Here is a 20,866-nt window from a genome sequence, read left to right as displayed (position 1 = left end):
AAATATAGCAGGAAACCCACATATAGAGAGATTTGAGAGATGAATCCCCAGTTAGGAAACCTGGGGTTCCATATCTTTTTAAAAAAAAATCAAACCATTGCATTGACTTTATTTTTGTGGGAAATTTCAACCCGACCCAAGGCCCTTCCTCTATATAACCCCATACACACTTCGAATTCTCCCTGCAAAGGATTTTATGCCTGATGGAAACACAGCTTACACACCGAGATAAAACCATTGCAATCTTTCCCAGAATAAGAGCTGATGGTTAAAGGAAAATGAAGCAGTGCAGAATTTCCTAGTGGGAGAACCTGGCCTTCAGACACTGGCTTGAGTTTGAAGACAAGGTTTTCCACTGAATGTGTGACTTTTGGCAAATTAGTAACATCTCCAGTCCTCAGTTGCATCAGTTTCCTTCTTTGAAAATGGAAATGACAACATCCATTTAACAGGGTTTAGATATATTGAAATGCTATACATAGAGCTCAGCACAGTGCTTGGAACATAGAAGATGCTCAAACATGTTAACTTTAAAAGAGGAGGAAAGATAGGGAAAGGTAGGGGAGGGCAGTAATTTTCATGCTCAGAATTTAAAAAAAGTCCTAGGAAATTTATTTATTAAATGCACACCATGCATTCTTTAGAGAAAGACAGAGAGAGAGAGAAAGAGACTGAGAGAGGGGAGCTTGGGTGAAAGCGTCCTTTAGCATTTGCATTGCTCTTAGCTAGATGAACTTGCCTGCAGCCACCACTTACAATGCAAATTGAGTTTAGAGTCCTTCACACTAACTACACAGCAAAAACCTTTCAGCTTTAAATAGAACACTGCAATGTGGAATGATCCGAGCAAACGGAAGAAAAATTCAGAAATACATGTGAAGGAGATATTTTGGAAGAAAAAAAAGAACAATCTGACATAACTGAGCAGGTAGGAGGAAAATGTAGAAATATTAAAGGAAACAGAAAAGCAAGATCTATGGAAGGACCTAGAAGCGAATTCCCCACCCAGTAAGAGGGTATAAGTTAATAAGGGGGAAGAAAACTTGTGGGGCAAGTCCCCAGTGAGGAGAATTTTTAAAAAGAGTCTTTTGATCTGGTGCTCTTTCAAGGTTTACTAACAATTCCTAAGGTATTCATTGGAAGAACAGGGACTCTACCCCCTCTGGCAACAAAATTGTGTGAATCTTCCCTGAAAGGAATAGGTCAAAACTATAGGGAACTTCTTGCTCTATTCAACTTCTGGTATTTACATCGTTTAAGTTCTATTTTCCTTTTCTTTCCATACCTTCTCTAAGATCAGATTTCAAAACCTGGAAGCTTCTGTGAAATAAAGGTTTGTTAGTTTTGAGTGTGATTAGTATGTGTGTGTGTTTGAGAAAGAGAAAGAAATCTGAGAGGTTGATTCTCACATGTCAGAAAGCTCATTGCTATAAACTCATATCTAATTTTTGACTATATGAACCTAGATATTCTATCCAGAATAAGAGTTTTCAAAAATGGAATAAAAATAAGAACAAAGGTAATATCCAGGGCCCTGAAAACAATAAAGAATGCCATTTTTAACTGATTTCTTCACTTCACAATTGACACTCCTATACACATAGCTCCACTCTGGGCATTTTCTCAGCTTGCTAAGTTTCTCTTGCCTGCAGAATGTAATATACAAGAAAACATGAAGGCAGCTCTCTTTCTTTGTGGTTACAAACAGAAAGAAATGTTCCCCCAAAAGCCAACAGACCCAAGGCCAACTTCTCTCTTGGATGACATGCTTAGATACAGAGTTAGTCACATGCTATCAGGTCACTGAGTCAGTGACAAAGTGCTAAGATTGAGGGAGAACATCTTACAATCAGGTTGCCATCATGCACAGAAAAAGAATCGGTAAGTATGGTGCTCCGTATAGGGGAGGGACGGGCTGCACATCTTAAAAGCCATCTCTAAGCGCCTGGAGGCCAGAGCTTACAACTCTGCTTTATCTATCTAGCACCGTGGGCATACTGGGCTTGATGCTCTCCAAAAATGATGACAAATGGAGAATATACTTTCAATAGCACTGGACATTCCTTCTATCTAGAACTTCCAGGGATGTTTATAGAAGATGCCACTTTTACCCCCAGATGTGTGTGTCTTTTTATTTCTTTCGGAGCTTGAACTCTTTTACTGCCCCCAACACATTTCTCTAGTAGTCTTTTGATTTGATTAAATATTACAGAAATGTTAGCATCCAAGAATAATAATTTTAAATTAATACACCTTGCAACATTGTCCTAAAGCACTTCCACATACATTTTCTCGCATGGATATTACAATGTGATAATGCAACACTTTGTATGAGTGGCTAAGGATAAAAGGCCTACAGGTAGAAAATGAAAGCAAAAATGCAAAAGTTTTGGCATTGGGGGAAAAGAATGCCTCTACTCTCTATTCACACACAAAAGGCAGAACGAGATTCCACCTGCTGACTTGCCCTTCCTGCCCGCACAGTACTAGTGCTTATGTCAGAACAAGCTGGGAGAGAGGGAGAGACGACAATTTCACCTCTTGGCAAAGCTCAGCTTGCTGAACCCTTTTGCTTTCTGCTGGCTGTTGATTCAGCAGAAACTACTGCTGCAGAATTCATAATGGTGATTTTTAAAGGCCCCACCGATCGCGTTGCTCACCCCACGTGTCAGCCTCATTCGCTGGCCGCCAGAGCACTATTTCCCCAGCCACCTTTTTATTTTTGCTAATGCACTTCCAAAAGGAAAGAGGTTCGCCCTTCTGCAAAGGGCCTTTTGGGGTTTTGATTGTCTGAGCAGGTAACCTGGCCGGCCGGGGAGATGAATGGGCAGGAGATGAAACCATGCCCTCCCTGCAGCCACTGAGAGACATAACATCTTTTCGCTCAGGGAGGGGGGACCAAGGTCCTACTGGGCCCCTCCCTTCTTATCTCCCCCCAAGACCCCTGCAAACATGTCGGGGGAGGGGTCATCTGCCTTCCTGGGGTCATCTTTCTGGGCGAGAGCCCCACCCTGAAAAGCCTAATCCCTGAGGGCCATTTTAACTCCCGTGGGCGCCGGGTCCACCTGCTGCTGAACGCCGGGCTCGCCTCGCGGAGCCCGGATGGATGCGGGGTGCACTGGTGGCTGCCGGGGCCAGCCGAGCCCCCGCCCCAGCCGCAGGGCCCGGAGGAGTCTCCGCCACTACGCGCCCAGCTGCCCAGGAAGCACAGTGATCCGCAACTTGCGCCCGGCCCCAACGGCGGAATGCGGCGGGGCTGGCGTTACCTTCGGTCGCATAGCTGTGGTCGCGCAGGAAACTGTTGTTGATTTTGCGGGTATCAATGTCCTCCTCCATTGACAGCAGGCTTACTTGCGTGGGAACCAGAAGCCGGCAGACAAGTATCCATGATCCCTCCCCGCAGCCAGTCTCACAGGAGAGGGGGGCAGGGGAGCCAGTGGGACTGCACCATGGTCCGAGCCTGAGGAGGAGACGGGGAGGCGGAGAGAAAAAAAATAAAAACCCGGCAATGGAGCTGTCACCTCCTCCACTCGGGTTCTGCGAGGCTGCGGCGGCTCCTCCCGCGCGGTGCGCTCACTCCAGCTCCAATTCCCAGCGAGGATGCTGCGCCTGCCTCCGCTGCCTCCGGGTGGCCAAGATGCGCCGTGCCCCGAGGGGTCTGGTCCCGCCCGCCCTCCCCGGAGGCGCTCACAAGCGGGTCTGGGGAGATGCCCAACAGGTTCCCCTCGTTGGCAGCCGCTCCAAAATGCAAAAAAGATCCCTCCTCCCCCTGGGAGAGCGGGCAGCCGCGACAAAATGGTGCCTTTCTGGACCCGAGCTGCAGTGGCGAGATGGCAGGGACAGGATTCAGGCTTGCCTGGCCGGAATGAGGGTGCTGGTCCCACGGGAGGGCGGCTTCGGCAGGCGGGGGTAGGGAAGCTGGCAGGGAGCTGGGCAGGGCGCTGCGGCTGGCGCCAGCGCACTCACCCTCACACCCACACGCGCGCACTCGCAGCTGCTGCTGCTGCTGCTGCTGCTGCAGGAGGCTGGAGGCGGCTGGTGCATTAAAGGCGAGGCTCCTCCCAACCGCGTCAGCAGCCCCAGGACTCTTTCCCAGCAGCGGTGGTGGCCGAGGCAGAGGCTGCGGCTGCTCTTTGCTGCAGTGGGGCGCATGCAGCCGCGAATCGGCACCTGGGCAGCAAGCGACTAGCTTGCAGGTTCAGGTGGAACGCATAGACGCGCTCTTCCAACCTCCTCCCCTCTCGCGCCACTCAGCTAAGGGCCGTGTCTACGCTAGCATCCAGAGCCCCTAGCTCACTGCCTTTCTCCGGACACCTGCGCTTGAGGACAGCAAAGAGAAGTAGGTTCCTTTGGATAGTCAGGAAGTCTACATCCAGGTTCCTTTTCCTCACCCTTACGTGATGCATGTGGTCCCTTGGTGAATTTAAAGGGCGAGGTTTGGGGCTCGAAGCTTTAGAAAAAGGAGAGAGTGGGAAGTGCCGCTCAGAGCCTATCTTAAGCCCTCTACTAGGAATAGGAGGGAGAGCAGGGGCCAGAACTTTGCAACTGGTTCCCCCATTCCTAAGAGTCAAAATAGCTTCTAACTGTAGGAGGCTGGTGTTCAATAAAGCATCTGTGTCTACACAGGTGGAGGAAAGCAGGAGACTAGTAAACAGGGTCAGTCTGAAAAAGTCCACTCTCCCTTGCCCTTTGCACTTTGTTTTGGACAAACTATTGCAGCCCCTCCGTTAGGTTTTGCTTGAGCAGGAACACCTTCTATTTGCTGTCAGCATGGAAGGTACACTGAAGCACAGGAACATAAGCATAAGAGCCCTGTGCCCACAGAGAGCCACTGCTACCCTGGGGGAATTTCAGGAATCCAATTAATACAGAAAAGAGACCTGTCTTCCTACTTCAACTAGGAAGAAAATATAGAATTCCCTCCCCACCCATGTTTTCCCAAATTTCAAACTCTACTTTTGAAAGAAAATGAGATCATTATTGTTATGAAACAACCAAAAACATTTAATGAAGCAACCCAAATCACTAGAAAGCCAATTTGAAAAAGACATCAACCCCAGTCACTAGAAAGCCAATTGGAAACAACATTTCCTAGGTTTCATCTTGTAGAAGGTATTCATTTCAATGGGTATCACTGTAGGGAGAGACATCAGCAAATGTTTTGCTCAGTTAAGCTCCACAAGTTTAGCTAGATGGGCCCAGAGGGACCTATGAGTTAATTATATACATACAATGCTTCGGCTAACACAATTTAGAAAGTATTTGAAGTTCAAAAAAATGGAAAAACAAGTCCTTAACTGAGGTTGGGAATTGTCATTAGATTTCCATGCAGTATGGATACTTCTGGTAGATAGAAAATGACATCGTCCTCATCTCCAGAAATTGACTGCATATCCCTGGCAGAAAAGAGCAGAAATGTTCCTTGACATAGTTATTTGTGTGTGTGCGTGTGTGTGTGTGTGGCGGGGGGAGTTCAGTTCAACTTTCAATAGATTCTATTTTATTTCCATCTGGTGCTTAAGGCTTATACACTTGTTTGTTCAAAATCCACATTTAAAATTTTAGTAACAGGTGAAGACGGGTACAAGTTGATTTAATCCACTTCAGTACCAGTTGTCGTGGCTGGTTCTTCCATGGGATGAGCTGTAACTATCACCAAGTTTCCAACATTCAGTCCTTTTGTAGTTATGCATTGCAGCTTCTCTTGGATATTGGCACAATTTGGAGTAGGAGCAGAGTGGGGAAAAGCTAAGTTCATCTCTTAGTGAATCAAAATGATGAGAAGACATTGTGCCTTAGGTTGGAATGATCTTAAATTGTTTCAGGAGGCCTTGGAATAGTATTTGGGAAAATTTCCCCCTTATCTTTCTGAATCATGGGCTAGATTGGGACAGAGCTGTGTGATGAATCAGGTAGGCCCAGGCTCATTGGCCAGGCTGTGCTTGAGGAATTTTCCACTGTAACCAATGGGGAGAATGTCCCTTCCACAGATCGAGTCTCTGGGTTTATTTATTTTTCTTTTTCACATATCCTGCAAACTTTCTCCTGCATTTATTCAACAGTCCAGGCATTTTTCCTAAGACACAAGTTCTGAGAAGGCAGATTGGATAGGTCTCCATTGTTTAAGTAGATTTCAGGGTTTCCATTTGGCCAACTACTCTTTTCTAATATGAGAGAACTAGCTCATCCAACCAAAAACAAGGGGAAAAAAGCTGTTGGCTCTGTGCCATAACACAATGACCTGTGGTGGAGGTAAGGGAGTGAAAAGAGCCCTGTGCACCACTGTGGAGCCGGGGAGCGGGGGAGAGAGTGGGGAAGATGGGAGTAGGCTGCAGAGATCAGTCTTCAAAAGACTCACTGGCCACTTCTCTATTCCTCTAAAATGTCAAGTTCTTTCCAAAAGCGGTGGACATTTCCGCATGCTATGTTCTATGCCACTTCCTCACGTTTTGGCATTTAGCCTCTCAACTGTCCCTGCTTTGTTGAGGCATTCCCTGACCACATCATAGTCCCGACTTCTGGTGTTTTCTGCCTCCACATTTTTTTCTTTGTCTTTTTCATGACCTACAGCATTTTATAATATTTGTTTACTTATTATTGTTGGCCATTTTCACTAGATATTTTACTTTTATTTTCTCATTTTATTTTATTTTGGTTATTTTTTTGAGACAGAGTCTCACTCTGTCACTCAGGCTGGATTGCAGTGACACGATCTCAGCTCACTGCAACCTCTGCCTCCCGGGTTAAAGCGAGTCTCGTGCCTCAGACTCCTGAGTAGCTGGGACTAAGACATGCACCACCACGCCCAGCTAATTTTTGTATTTTTCAGTAGAGATGGGGTTTCACCATGTTGGCCAGGCTGGTCTCAAACTCCTGACCTCAGTGATCTACCTGACTTGGACTTCCAAAGTGCTGGGATTACTGGCGTGAGCCACCATGCCTGGCCTCACTAGATCTTTTCTATTGACTAACTGGCACTTAGTAGATGCTTAATTATATTTGTTGGAGACAAACATTTCTTAAACAAATGAATAAATTGCTGAATATCTTACTTTAATATTTAGGTTTGATACCTCCACCCTTCTTAAAATTCGTATTAAAATAATCTGTTATGAGCTGGAAATTTTCTAGCTCATAAGCTATATTCCTATTGAAATAATTGGTTCAATTTATTCCTGTATGCATATATACAATCAAAATTTACCAAGCACTTATGTAAAGAATTATTCTGGCCAGGCGCAGTGGCTCACACCTGTAATCCCAGCACTTTGGGAGGCCAAGTCAGGCAGATTATGAAGTCAGGAGATTGAGGCCATCCTGGCTAACATGGTGAAACCCTGTCTCTACTAAAAATACAAAAAATTAGCCAGGCATGGTGGCACGTGCCTGTAGTCCCAGCTACTCGGGAGGCTGAGGCAGGAGCATCACTTGAACCCGGGAGGCAGAGGTTGAATCGTACCACTGCACTCCAGCCTGGGAGACAAAGCAAGACTCCTTCTCAAGAAAAAAAAAAAAAAAAGAATTGTTCTAGGTGCCAAGGATATAGATTTATATAAAACAGAGTTTCTTTCTTCATAGAACTTAAATTCTATCATCTAATTTTAATAACATGAACTTTCTTAGAAATACAGCAAATGCATTCTATATCAACAGACTATAGTGCAATGTTAAGTGTCAAGGCTCCAATATCATTTTCTGTCACTTTTTTTTGTGTCCTCCAGCAAGTTACAAGATCTCCCTAAAACATCGTTTTCTTATCTATAAATTAGGAAATCGAATAGTATTTATTTCATAGAGTTATTACAAGGATTAAATGAGACAATATGTGGAAAAAATACATTGCTATTACTTTGAGTATTTACTTTCGTCATCATCACCATCATCAATGTTCAGCAAATGTGCAAGTACTTAACTATGTCAGACACTGGGATAGGATTATAGATTCAGCAACATCAGTGTATAAGATGTAGTCAGTCTCTGATGTCATGGAACTTAGTGTCTAATTTACAGTTTATGTAAAAGGGGCCATAGTCTTCAAAGGGGGCAGCAGAGGGAACTCTGAAAGACTGACCTATTTCAGGCTTATGCTTTACATAGAAAAGGCCAATTACAAATACACAGCCTTCTTAAGTTACCCAGCTCAGTATTGACAGCATGTGGATACATTCTTTTTTTTAACCACCCTTGTCATGGTCCCCTCCCCCAACACTCACATACCCACTCCTCCTTCCTTAGGCTAATGCTTCCTATACGGGAACCTTTTAGGTTACCCTGTCCAATTACACATCAAATATCTAGAATTTTATTAAAACCTTTGACCTAAGCCAGTCTGGAGATTCTTAATAGAAGCTTTAGGTGTCAGACAGTCCTGGTTTGTGTCCCAGCTCAGGCATTTATAAATTTCATGACCTTTGGTGAGTAATTTAACATCTCTGAACCTCTATATTTGCAAAATGGAAGAAAACAATAGTTGCTACTTCACAGGGTTGTTGGGTGGCTTCAGAGGTAAGGAAAGTGCTTAGTCCAGGTTTGGCTCAGAGCCAGCCTTCACTAAAATGACCCTTCTTCCTCCTGCGGTACTTCATGAGATCTCCCATTTGCAGAGAACTGGAGAAATGCACTCCAAGTCAATTGTTCATGTGAACAGAAGTGACCTAGAAACCTCAGTTTTACTGCCTATCAATCTGTCTTAATGAACAACCAGAAACTGGATACATGAAATTTTATCATCTTACAAAAAGCCCTTTATAAACCATGAAGTCTTGTGCAAATGAAAGGAATCAGGATTATCTTCTCTTGACTTTCTCGTTATGTATGTGCAGACCTAGTCAGATTTCTCTATTGTGGAATCATATAGAATTTCTCTCTATGATCACTAAGCACCAGTTGCACAACTCTCTCTCTAAGGTAGTTTACGTGCTGACTGTCCAGAGAATGACCTCTTGAATTTCTAGCAAGTTTGCAATTCCTGTTTGTGCATGCTACAACATGTAATACCACATAAGTGATCCTTTAACGTGGCATTTAACCTGGGAAAAGAAAACAAAACCTCTTGCCCTCAAAGTGTTGTACTAATTCTAGACTCTGGACTCTTAATGGATTTTACCATGTAAATGCTTCTGCAACTGAAATTCAAGTACAGAAACTTATGAAAATACAGTGGTACACTGAAGCTGGTGGGTACTGGCTATTAAGAGCTGATTTTGCTGATCATGTACATGTCTTTCTAGTTCTGCTTTGAGTGACATCACGTTAGTAGCTTAACATCAGAAATCTGCCATGTAGGATATTTATATCATGGAAAATTAAAAAAAAAACACTATGTAAATTCAGGGTGTTTTTTTTTTAGAGCCAGTTGTTAAACATTTACCAGTCTACCAGTAGAAACACATTACTTGCTGATGTATCTTTCCCCTCATCTCCGTTATCAGTGCAAAGTATGCTCCAATTTCTGTACATCTCCCAAGTTATGTCAGTTCCAGAGCATTCCACCATTCAACCAAACTTCTCCATAACGTTAAATAACTCTTAAAATCCTATCTTTCCCTGAAGGTTTCCCATATCCATCAGAGGAAATTTGATGCCGTTGTCTGATCCTTTCCAGGCTGTTATGAAATTGCCATGGTAGACTTGTAAGTGATTGCTTTTATAAGGCTCCTAGACCTAACAATGTAGGAATGTTCGGTCATGCCCACTCCCAAGGAATCATTTCTTTCGACTATTTAGGTTCTATTGTGACCTTACTCTTGCCCTTGAGTTGTCTCAGTACTAAACAAAAATATCCGCTGTGCACGACTTCATTGACAGCTGTTTTACTTGTCTAGTTAGGGTATTGATGATGCAAAGGGAGAAAAGTTACAAAACTCAAGAGTCTAGATCTGAGAGCATGAGATAAAACATCTTCTTGTACCTCTTATCATTCATTGGTTTTGGAGTTAAATTTAGGCTGTCTTGTGCAAGAAAGTTAGGTATAAGGTGAGAATTTCCAAAACCAGTTTAGCAACACTCCAGGGATATGCTTAGTGCCTGATTACATTGCTCAAAGTAAAATTTTAGTATAATTTAAACAAGAATAAGTATTGGGAAATGTCTTTCAAACCTTTAAAAAATATACCAAGAAATAACACTTTACAGAATTTATTCTAAGAAAATAACCATGGATGTGGGCAAAAATTTAGCCATAAAATTATTTCTAAAGAACATTGCTTATAATCGTGAAAAACTGAAAACAACCCAAATGCCCAACAAAATAATTTCTTAGGCAAATTATAATGAGTTCATATAATGGAAAATTATTGATTCATTTATATAGTAATAATAGCTAACACTGAGCATTTATTATGTACTAGGCACTGTGGAAAGGGTTTTAGTTGCATTGTCTCATTTTATTCTAATAACAGCCTATATACAGTATCATCTCTATTTTACCGAGGCTAATAGAGGTAAATAATACAACCAGAGTCAGATAGATGAGAGCCTGCCTCCAACCCATGATCTGTCTCTACAGCTCATGCTCTTAACCACTGTGATTTGAGCTATTGTGTGTGTGTGTGTGTGTGTGTGTCTATTGCAGTGGGTTTAGGTCACAACAGAATCATCTGGAGGTCTCTTTCCAAACCACTCACCGCTAGATTCTTGCTTGTCTCTCTTAGGGATGAATATTCTCTCAATTGAAAATCACCACAATTGTGTTGGTGAGGATGTGGCAAAAATCAGAACCCTCAAGTCCTACATTGCTTGTGGGATTGTATAACAGCGCAGCCACAAACAGTTTGCCAGTTCTTCAAAATATTAAGCACAGTTGCCATATGACCCAGAAATTTCACTTCTATGTATATATTGAAGAGAATTGAAAGCACGTGTTCCCACCGAAACTTGAACACAAATGTTCATGTAGTAGTTTGGCTATTATTTATAATAGCCAAAAAGTGGAAACAACCCCAAATGTTCATCAACTGATAAATGGGTAAACAAAATGTTATATGTCTATACAATAGAATATTATTCAGCTATAAAAAGGAACGAAGTATTGAAACATGCCACAACATAGATGAAACTTGAAAACATTATGCTAAGTGAAAGACACCAGACACAAAATATTACATATTGTATGATTCCATTTATGTGAAACGTTCAGAATAGACAACTCCTTAGACAGAGAAAGTAGATTAGTGGTTGCCAGGGACTGAGGGTAAAAAAGAAAGGATGGGAATGACTGCTAAAGGGTTCAGGATTTCTTTCGGGGGTGTTGAAAATGTTCTAAAATTAGATAGGGGCGGCCGGGCGCGGTGGCTCACGCCTGTAACCCCAACACTTTGGGAGGCCGAGGCAGGAGGATCACGAGGTCAGGAGATTGAGACCACCCTAACTAACACGGTGAAACCCCGCCTCTACTAAAAGTACAAAAAAATTAGCCGGGCGTGGTGGCGGGCCCCTGTAGTCCCAGCTACTCAGTAGGCTGAGGCAGGAGAATGGCTGAACCCAGGAGGCAGAGCTTGCAGTGAGCCGAGATTGCACCACTGCACTCCAGCCTGGGCAACAGAACGAGACTCCGTCTCAAAAATGAATAAATAAATAATAAAAATAAAAGAAAATAAATTTGGGGCAATAGCTACACAACTCTGAATATAATTAAAAACCACTGAATTGTATAGTTTAAAAGTTTGAATCTTATGGCATGTGAGTTAGATATCATTACAGCTGTTATTAAAGATTAAAAAGTCATCACAATCATAAACCACTGTTACTTATAGGGAGTATGGAGTATGCTATATCCTTAAGGTATAGCATTGCAGAAACGCTTAAAAGTAGTGACAAAGATAGATGTTCATGATGTTTAAAAAATCATAAACCAAAATAAGCCAACTGCTACAATATTTTGGTTAAAAAATGTGCATATGCTAAAAGGAATGTATCAAAATATTAGCAATGGTTATGTGTAGTTTTCTTTTGTGTTCATATTTTTGTTAAAATATTTTAGAACATGCATCATTTTAGATTATATAGATTATCATTTTAAATTTTTTTAGTAAAAAAAGGATAAGTATTTTTAATGCCATGAAATACTTTATAGGATGAAACTTGTATAGAAAAGATTAAAACATTTTCTTCACACCAGGAAGTCAATAGACACATAAAACAACTCTGGTCACATATATGTTTATAAACACATATATAAACATATATGTGACCAGAATGTATAGAACAGCTCTGTGCAATAGAAATATAATGCAAACCACATTTGTAATTGTAAATTTTCTAATTTCCACATTAAAAAGTGAGGAACAAAAAGATGAAATTCATGTTAATATATTTATATTTGAATTTTTGCAGATAAACATCTTATTTAATCTGTCAAAATATAATTTCAACATATAATCAATATAGAATTACTAATGACGTATCTAAATTCTTTTCTTATGCCAAATCTTTGAAATCTGGTGTTTTACTCTGAAAGACCTGTCAAAACTAGCTACATTTCTAGGGGTTGGTAACCACGGTTACCATATTGGACAGCAGAGGTACCATGGTGCTATTTCAAAATTTTTATTCTATTTGCAGAAAGAGTTTTAATGTGTTCTTTAAGAAATAAATTTTTACCTACTAGGAACTTGAATGTAATGCTAAAACTGAACTAAATAACATTAATCTGATGAGCCTCAAAACTATTTAAAGTTATACAAACTGAAGATGAAAATATATGTAGACATACCTATATAGATATTATGCAGAATAGTAATTTTGAATCCAATCTGCATTTTCCCCTAAAACTAGTAAGCTGAATAAATAAAATAAAAAAGACCAGGATTCTAATAGTAAGATGATACCATATAACAAACTCAGGCAAGAAAGATGTGATATATTATTCCATCACTGTAATAATTACCATCCTAATAGGTCAACTATTTAGTTCAACATCTATGTCTTCAATTCCAGCTAAGGGAAGAAGCCAAATAGCCAGATGTCATTGCCAAAAAGGGCACTTTCATATCTGGGCATCTGGATACTATTATAACCAATGAAGGTGGAGAAATTTAAAGGTACAGTTGGTAGGCATCTAGTAGAGAACCATTAGTAGTCTTTTAGGATGTACTAGAGAGTAGAATGTTGTGGTCATATGATCAATGGATTAATTTCTGAGGACTTATTGAATTAGATATTCCATTGTCTTTAACTCATACATGCAAACAGTTTGTTTTGTATGCAATTGAGCACTCTCTCCTTCCTAATATAGTTTCTTCACTGATTCCTGGGCATTGCTCTCTCTTTATTCTTCTACTGCCTCAGCGTACACTCCTCAGGCTCATTTGGTAGCTCCTCACTGCTGTGACCTCTAAATGTATAACTACCCTAGAGTTCAAAGTTCAAAGTCCACAGTCCCACAGCTTACCACTCACATAACAACAAAACCTTAAATCTGAACTTTGAGCATAAACCTCTCCCCAGACCTCCAGAGCAATATCACCAGCAGCCAAGCTGATATTTCACAGGGTATAAGGCATCTCAATCCCTAATTCTGCCCCACAATACCCTGCCCCACCCTCCTGTTCCTTCGTTCCACTCTCTCATTCCCATCTTTTCAATCCTGCCTGCTCTAACTTTGAAATATGTCCAGAATCAACCACTTCTCACCATCTCCATTGCTGCAACCATGCTCCAACTATCATCCTATCTCACCAAGATTATTTCAACAGATTCGAACCAGTCTCTGATCCTCCTTCACCCCCAACCCCTATGGAGTAGTTTCCAGGCAGCAGGCAGAATGGTTCTTTTAAATGCAAATCACTTCATGTCACTTTTCCGCTCAAAGCCTTTTATTGGCTTCCTACACATTCAGACTAAAACTTTCTTAAAATGCTGGAAAGATTTAACTCCAGCTATAGCTCTGTCTTTTTTTTTTTTTTTTTTTTTACTTATCACCTGCAGCACCACCAAATTTCACCTCCCCTCCCACCACCACCACTCCCTATAGACATGGAAGGAAGACAGGACAGGAAGACAGGAGAACACTCCCACTCCAAGACTTTTGCATCTTATGTTCCCTCTCTTTCAGACACCAGCGTAGCTCAGTGCTTTACTTCTTCAGGTGTCTGTTCCAGTATCAACTTCACTGGGATACCTTCCTTGACTACTCTGTATAAAATAAATTAGCACCTCCATCTCTGCCCATCACTCTCTATCCCTATATTGCAACTAGACTGTATGTATTTATTTGGTTTTGGTTATTACACCAGTAGAACATAATTTCCAGGGAGACAGAAACTATTTTGTTCTCTGCTTTATATGCAGTACCTGAAACAGTGCCTGGCACTACTAATTATGCTAATATATCTTTTGAAAGAATAAAAGAGTTAATATGTGTTTGCTTAATAATAAGGATGAATCACGAGGGAAAATTAATGAACAACAAACCTAGGATGCTTATGTAGTAAAGGATTTACCCTTGCCCGAAGAGAGGCCTGGGTTTTGCCCTAGGCTTCTTGGAGGTAATCTATATCACATACGACAGCAATGTCTTTGTTTAGGGTGAGGACTGGCTCCAATGGAACTTAGGGTGGGAGTGGCAATACCAGAATGACCATGCGACTTAGGGTGGAAGCTTTGGGTCACATGGTTATCAGGTGACCTGAACACTAACTTCAATCATGTATAAAATCAATCAATCCATCATGTCTACATAATTGAGCTCCAATAAAAACTCTAAATATGAGGCTCAGATAAGTTTCTTTGGTTGACAATACTTTTTGCATGTTGTCACGTGGCAGGAGGTTAATGGCAGGGGGGTAATGCATGAGGTCAATGGCAGGTGGGTAATGCATCCTGAAGACAATTGAAACGTTGCAATTGGAACTCTCCCAGGCTCTGCCTTATGCATCTCTTTCTTTGGTTTATTGTAATCTGTATCCTTTCCCTATAAGTCATAACCTTGAGTATAATCACTTTCAGTGAGTTCTGTGAATTCTTCTAGTGAATTATCAAAACTGAGAATAGTTTTAGAAACCCTCTGAATTTGTAATTGGTGTCAGAAGTTAGGGCAGTTTTGGGGATTCTACCCTCAAATTTAGCAGTTGTCTAACTCCAGGCAATGCTAATCATACACCTGGCAAAGTTAAAGCTAAAAAATGGGCTTAGAGAGCATTAGGTCTAGCCCATCGTTTTGCTGATGACGAAAGCCTAGAGAAAAGATGCGACTTGCCCAGATTATCTGGTAATTTGGTGACAGACGAGCATGAGACCTGGTGTCCTGAATCCCATGATCACGTCCGCACACACACAATGGCTCTTCTTAACTTTTGTTTTGTGTCATATGCACCACTTTTTCTTAAGAAGGTTAATAAAAATTTATTGGACAATTAAGTTGGCTTAACTCTCCAGTATGTTAAGGTCAGTGTCAAGGGGAGAAATTACTACTGTCTTTCAAAAGTCACTAGGGCCAACCCTGGACAAAATTGTAAAGTAACACAGTTCTTCTTTTCTCCCTTGCCTCTGCTTTTAAGTACTGTGATGGGCTAGGGAAGTGCTGCAGGAGGAGCTGTATCAGTCCTCCTGAGCCACGGCTGTAGAGGTTGGATAGGAAGCCTTTATGCTCAGTTCTATTATCTTCAACCAGTTCTATTATCCTTCACCTACACCATCATGGTCTGCCACACTCTCCTTCTTTGGAGGAAATATGAAAAGTATAGGCAGCTTTAGAAGCTTTGGGACACAGCACATGGTAAACTTAGTTCATCATGTGGGAAACATGTTGACAAATTCAAGGCATTACGCAAAAAAGGTTTTCATTCCGGCCATTACTGTACTAGTGTGATAAGTTACAGAAGCCAGAATTCAAGAGTTAGATGGACCTTGAACTTGTAAGCAAGGTTGTATACATTTTAAAACTCAATAAATATTTATGGAATAAATATAGAGTGAAAATAATGATATTAAACATCCCGCAAATAGAGACCTTTGCAATTTCCATTTGGCATCTGACAGCCCTACAAGGACTGAACAAAGGATGAAAACCCAAGTTTATAAATTTACATTTGAAAAGTAGCATAGGCCCTGAGCCATGACTTTAACATTTTAGGATCATAGATCCTTTTGAGAATTTAATGATTTCTCTCCCCAGGAAAACAACAACAGCAACATAGTTTAAAGCACTTCCCGCTTCCAAATGCTGACTTATTACGTCTATTTCACAGATAGGAAGAAAAACAGACAGAGAGAGAAAAATAAGGCCTGGGTCCAAAGAAAGGTACAAAGTTGAGTGCAAGTTTAGAATTACAGTGCTATCATGTCCCCAGCAAATTTTTTCATAGAGAATTAAAGTGGCTGTCACAGATATAGCATTTAACTGGTAATGATATAAGGCCAGATGTGAGTCTCCTTTCTACGATGGGTCAGTAAAGTGTAATAGGCAAATGGTTAAAGGCATGATTTTTGAGAACCAGGCTGCTTGAGGTCAAATCTTTACTGTGGGCAAGTTTCTTAATCTTGTTGTGTTTTAATCTCATTTGTGAAACAAAGATAATAATAGGATCCACTCGTAGGGTAGTTGTAAAAATGGAATGAAATGCCTAAAGCAATGCATGGCACATAATACACACCCAATAAATGTTTGCTCTTGGTATTAGGTGTTGGATACTGTCATTTTTATGAACACTGTCATTGTCTACATGGATGCTAGATTTATTCACTTGTATAGTCTTCATCCTTGAATTATGTTAGCAGATTTGCTCTTTTTCATTTTTTTTAAGTTAACTCAAAGACATGGTTTCATTATAAAGGAGTATGAAACTCACGTCAGTGGGTGTCTAATGGAGGCATATTCACTCAACATCAAATTTTTATTACCTGCCTACTATGTGCTTAGCACTAGGCTTTCTAGTTGCTTGTAAGGAGATTATGACTTGATTGCAAAGATAACTGTTAGTAATTTATGTGTGAATAAGAGACCAACCAAGTGTGAACTAACCACAATGTAAAAATGTAGAGGCGCCGGGCGTGGTGGCTCACGCTTGTAATCCCAGCACTTTGGGAGGCCGAGGCGGGCGGATCACGAGGTCAGGAGATCGAGACCACGGTGAAACCCCGTCTCTACTAAAAATACAAAAAATTAGCTGGGCGTGGTGGCGGGGGCCTGTAGTCCCAGCTACTCAGAGAGGCTGAGGCAGGAGAATGGCGTGAACCCGGGAGGCGGAGCTTGCAGTGAGCCGAGATTGCGCCACTGCACTCCAGCCTGGGAGACAGAGCGAGACTCCGTCTCAAAAAAAAAAAAGGAGAGGCATCTAGTGGAGTGAGAATAGCTTTGAAAGATAAAACAGATGATCAGAATACCTAACCTAGGCCTTGAAGCAGGACTGGCTACACAATTTGTGGGGCCCAAATCAAAAAAAGGGGGCATCTTTTGTTCTTAAAGTATTTGGAATTTTAAGACAGCAACAACAGAGCATTAAACCAAGCACAGGACCCTTCTAAGAGTGGGTCTTAAGACACTACACATGTTACATGCTCTGCCTTGAAGGATGGGAAGACTCATGGAGAGATTACCGTCATTAGCAGAGTGACACTTTCCAGACTGTCAGTCATGCCATTCACATGCCTCTGTGTCCTTTCTTGTACTTTTTCTCTGAAGCAAAATGTTTTTACTTACTTTTTCAACCTATGCAAACCCTACCTATCCTTCAAATCCCAGCTTGAGTCTGAGCTCAGAGGGAACACAATAGAATAAAAAGAGTCCCAGACTTAGAAGAGCAAAGGTCAATTCTGCATTCCATCACTCTGGAACTATGAGCAAATTCTCTTAACTTCTCTCATAGTGGGTTTGCACACATGCCACATAGGGGGATCAAAAGGCATCAGAAATGCAAAATAGCTTCGAAATAATAATTCCTCATATTGACAAAGAGATTTATAATTTTCCTGTAAACCCTTCCCTAGCTTCTACAGGCTACAAATAGCTCTTGCTGAGTGTCCAGTGCCTGATTAAAACATACATGCACACAGGCACGTGAGCACCTGTCTGTCCCTCCCACCACCTCTCTCTATTTAGCATACATGATTTTTCTGTCTTATTATCTCATTTAACTTCTTAAGATCATCAGGCCTTCAGTCTTTACCCCTTCCAAGCCACCCTCCTCACTAAGTCAGTATGATCTTTCTAACTTATGGTTCCTCACTGCCTAGTGTAAAGTTTCCTAAATCCAATGGCACAGAATCAGTGTCTTTTGAGGCATTTGTTAATCAGTGTTCTGGGAAAAGAGGTGCGGTTTGAAAAAAAGCCTCATGCTATAGCCCTCTGTTGTAGGTTTCCAATGCACATGTAAAACCTCTGAGAAATCCTGCAATAAAAAAGTTAATTTAACTTTGTTCAAATCAGAATTTTCCATATTAATTTGTGTATATTTACATTTTATACGATACCTGTGTTCTGCAGAAACATTTGGCAAATGCTGGCCTGCACTCAGGCATTCTGCTTGTTTTATAGAACCTCTAGATCTATTCCTACCCTAGGTTTCTAGTTCGTTTTCTGTCACCCCTTTCACAAACCCTATGCCGCAGAAACAGTGGGCCATTTTCAGTTTCTTGAAGAACTCTGAGCTCTGCACCTGTTGTGTTCTCCGCCAAGAATGTCTTTCCTGTCACTCATCCATCCATTTATTCCCTAGTGATGTGTTTCTCTTCACTTAAGACCCAGCTCACTTGCTCTGTAAAGACATCTCTGACGTTTTCAGTAACTGCTGTCTCCTACTTCCAGTGGTTAACTCCTCTAAAGAACTTCATATACAAAAGTGATTCCTGAGCTTTAATGAACGCCTTCTTTGTGTCAGTTATTTAGCTTTTATTGTGATGTAGACAACCATCTAAGATTATTAAAATAAGGTCTGCTTTACAGATTAATAAATGCATGGATTAAGAAACCCACTTCTTTTTCTGCCTTTTGAGTGGTGCCCACCATCCACCTAGCTGCCCCATTCCAGAAACACAGAAGACATTTTAAAAATCTTCCTCTACCCTACATCCAGTCAGGTGTCATGTCCTATAAATCCCAGATCCCTAAACAACCTTAAAACCTGTCCATAGGCCAGGCGCTCTGGCTCACGCCAGTAATCCCAGCACTTTGGCAGGCTCAGGTGGACGGATCATTTGAGGTCAGGAGACCAGCCTGGCCAATATGGTGAAAATCCGTCTCTACTAAAAATACAAAATGAGAACGCATAGACACAGGGAAGGCAACATCACATACCGGAGGCTGTCACTGGGTGGGAGGAAAGGTGGGGGAGAGCATTAGGACAAATACCTAATGCGTGTGGGGCTTAAAACCTAGAAGACAGGTTGATAGGTGCAGCAAACCACCATGGCACAAGTATACTTATTTAACAAACCTGCACATTCAGCACATGTATCCCAGAACTTAAAGTAAAATTAAAAAAAAAAAGTTAGCCGGGCATGGTGATGGTACCTCTAATTCCAGCTACTTGGGAGGCTGAGGCATGAGAATTGCTTGAACCCGGGAGGCGGAGATTGCAGTGAGCCAAGATTGAGCTGCTGCACTCCAGCGTGGGCAATAGAGTGAGACTCAGTTTCAAAGTAACAACAATAACAACAACAATCTGTCCATATCTATCCATTTACACTGCTACTAAGTTAGCCTGGATCAGTATCATCTCTTGGCTGTGTTCCTGCAGTAGCTTCTGGGCAAATATTCCATCTCCATGTTGCCACAAATATGATCATTTCCTAAAGTGCAGATCTGATCATGCCAATTGCCCTGCTTAAAGTTCTTGAGTGCCTTCCAATAACTCTTAGGAAAAGAATCCAAGGCCCTTGATACAACATAACGGATCTTTAAGGATTAGCTACTCTCCGCTTTTCACCTATATTTTGTTATTAATTAGGATCTCATAGTCTACACAGGAAGCCTTGCAGAGCCTATTGTGATTTACAGGCCTTGCCAAACATTCTTTCGCCTCTGGACTTTATTTTTATTTTTATTTTTGAGACAAGATCTTGCTCTCTCACCTAGGCTGGAGTGCAGTGGCACAATCATGGCTCACTGAAGCCTTGACCTCACAGGTTCAAGCAATCCTCCCACCTCAGCCTCCTGAGTAGCTGGGACCACAGGCATGCGCCACCACATCTAGCTAATTTTTGTATTTTTAGTAGAAACGGGGTCTTCCCATGTTGCCCAGGCTGGTCTTAAACTCCAGGGCTCAAGTGATCCACCTGCCTTGACCTCCCAAAGTTCTGGTTTTACAGGCGTGAGCCACCGCACCTAGCCTGCCTCTGGACCTTTGTACACACTTTTTCTACTTCTTGAAATTCTCTTTGTTCTCCGCCTCACTCTGCTAATTCATGAGCTTCCTAAATGTAGGCCAAGGATAGTGCTCTTCCTCTAAGGCCCAAAGCATCTTGACATGTTTTTCTCTCCTGTAAGATCTTTGGGGCCAGGGCTATACCTTAATCATCATCTTATCTGTACCTAATATGGTGCCGGCCCTAGAACTGGCAAGGAATAGTCATTTGTTGAATGCCTGAATGAATCAAAGAATGAATAAATGAGTAAATGAAAGCAAAACTAAAAGGACAGCTTGGGGTATTACAAGAGAAAGAATTTAGAGCTTCCTTTCACACATCCTCCTGCCTTTGTCTTCTATGTCAAAATACATTGTCCTCCTTTCAACTCCCCAAAAGCTCCATGTATGCCCCCTTGAAAAGCCTTTGCATCTCCAGAGTGTTTCTTCTTCATTCACCCACAGTTAATATCTCTTTATCCTTCACATTTCAGATTAGTCATCTTTTCAAGAGGAAAGAATTCTTGCTGATGCAGACGAGTCGGCCCCCTGCAATACTGCTTACATAGCACCGAGTGTCTCCTTCA

General features: G+C 41.6%; 1 protein-coding gene across 12 annotated transcripts in view; it reads right to left on the bottom strand.

The window, feature by feature from the left end:
- Positions 1-20,866, bottom strand: part of PPP2R2B (protein phosphatase 2 regulatory subunit Bbeta) — a 492,508-nt gene that overhangs the window by 286,191 nt on the left and 185,451 nt on the right. For 5 of the 12 annotated variants that reach the window (XM_003266586.3, XM_030826967.1, XM_030826990.1 and 2 more), the window contains one exon: positions 3,267-3,460. The exons of 4 other annotated variants lie outside the window; for them this stretch is intronic. In XM_003266586.3, the coding sequence (XP_003266634.1) occupies positions 3,267-3,460 (194 nt within the window). Of the gene's footprint in view, positions 1-3,266; positions 3,461-3,856; positions 4,886-20,866 lie in introns of those variants that run through there. 3 more of the 12 variants (XM_030827014.1, XM_003266587.3, XM_003266589.4) reach the window with 2 other exon arrangements.

This window comes from Nomascus leucogenys, chromosome 2, assembly GCF_006542625.1.
Source record: "Nomascus leucogenys isolate Asia chromosome 2, Asia_NLE_v1, whole genome shotgun sequence".
Taxonomy (NCBI): domain Eukaryota; kingdom Metazoa; phylum Chordata; class Mammalia; order Primates; family Hylobatidae; genus Nomascus; species Nomascus leucogenys.
This window is presented reverse-complemented; position numbering and strand designations above follow the sequence as displayed.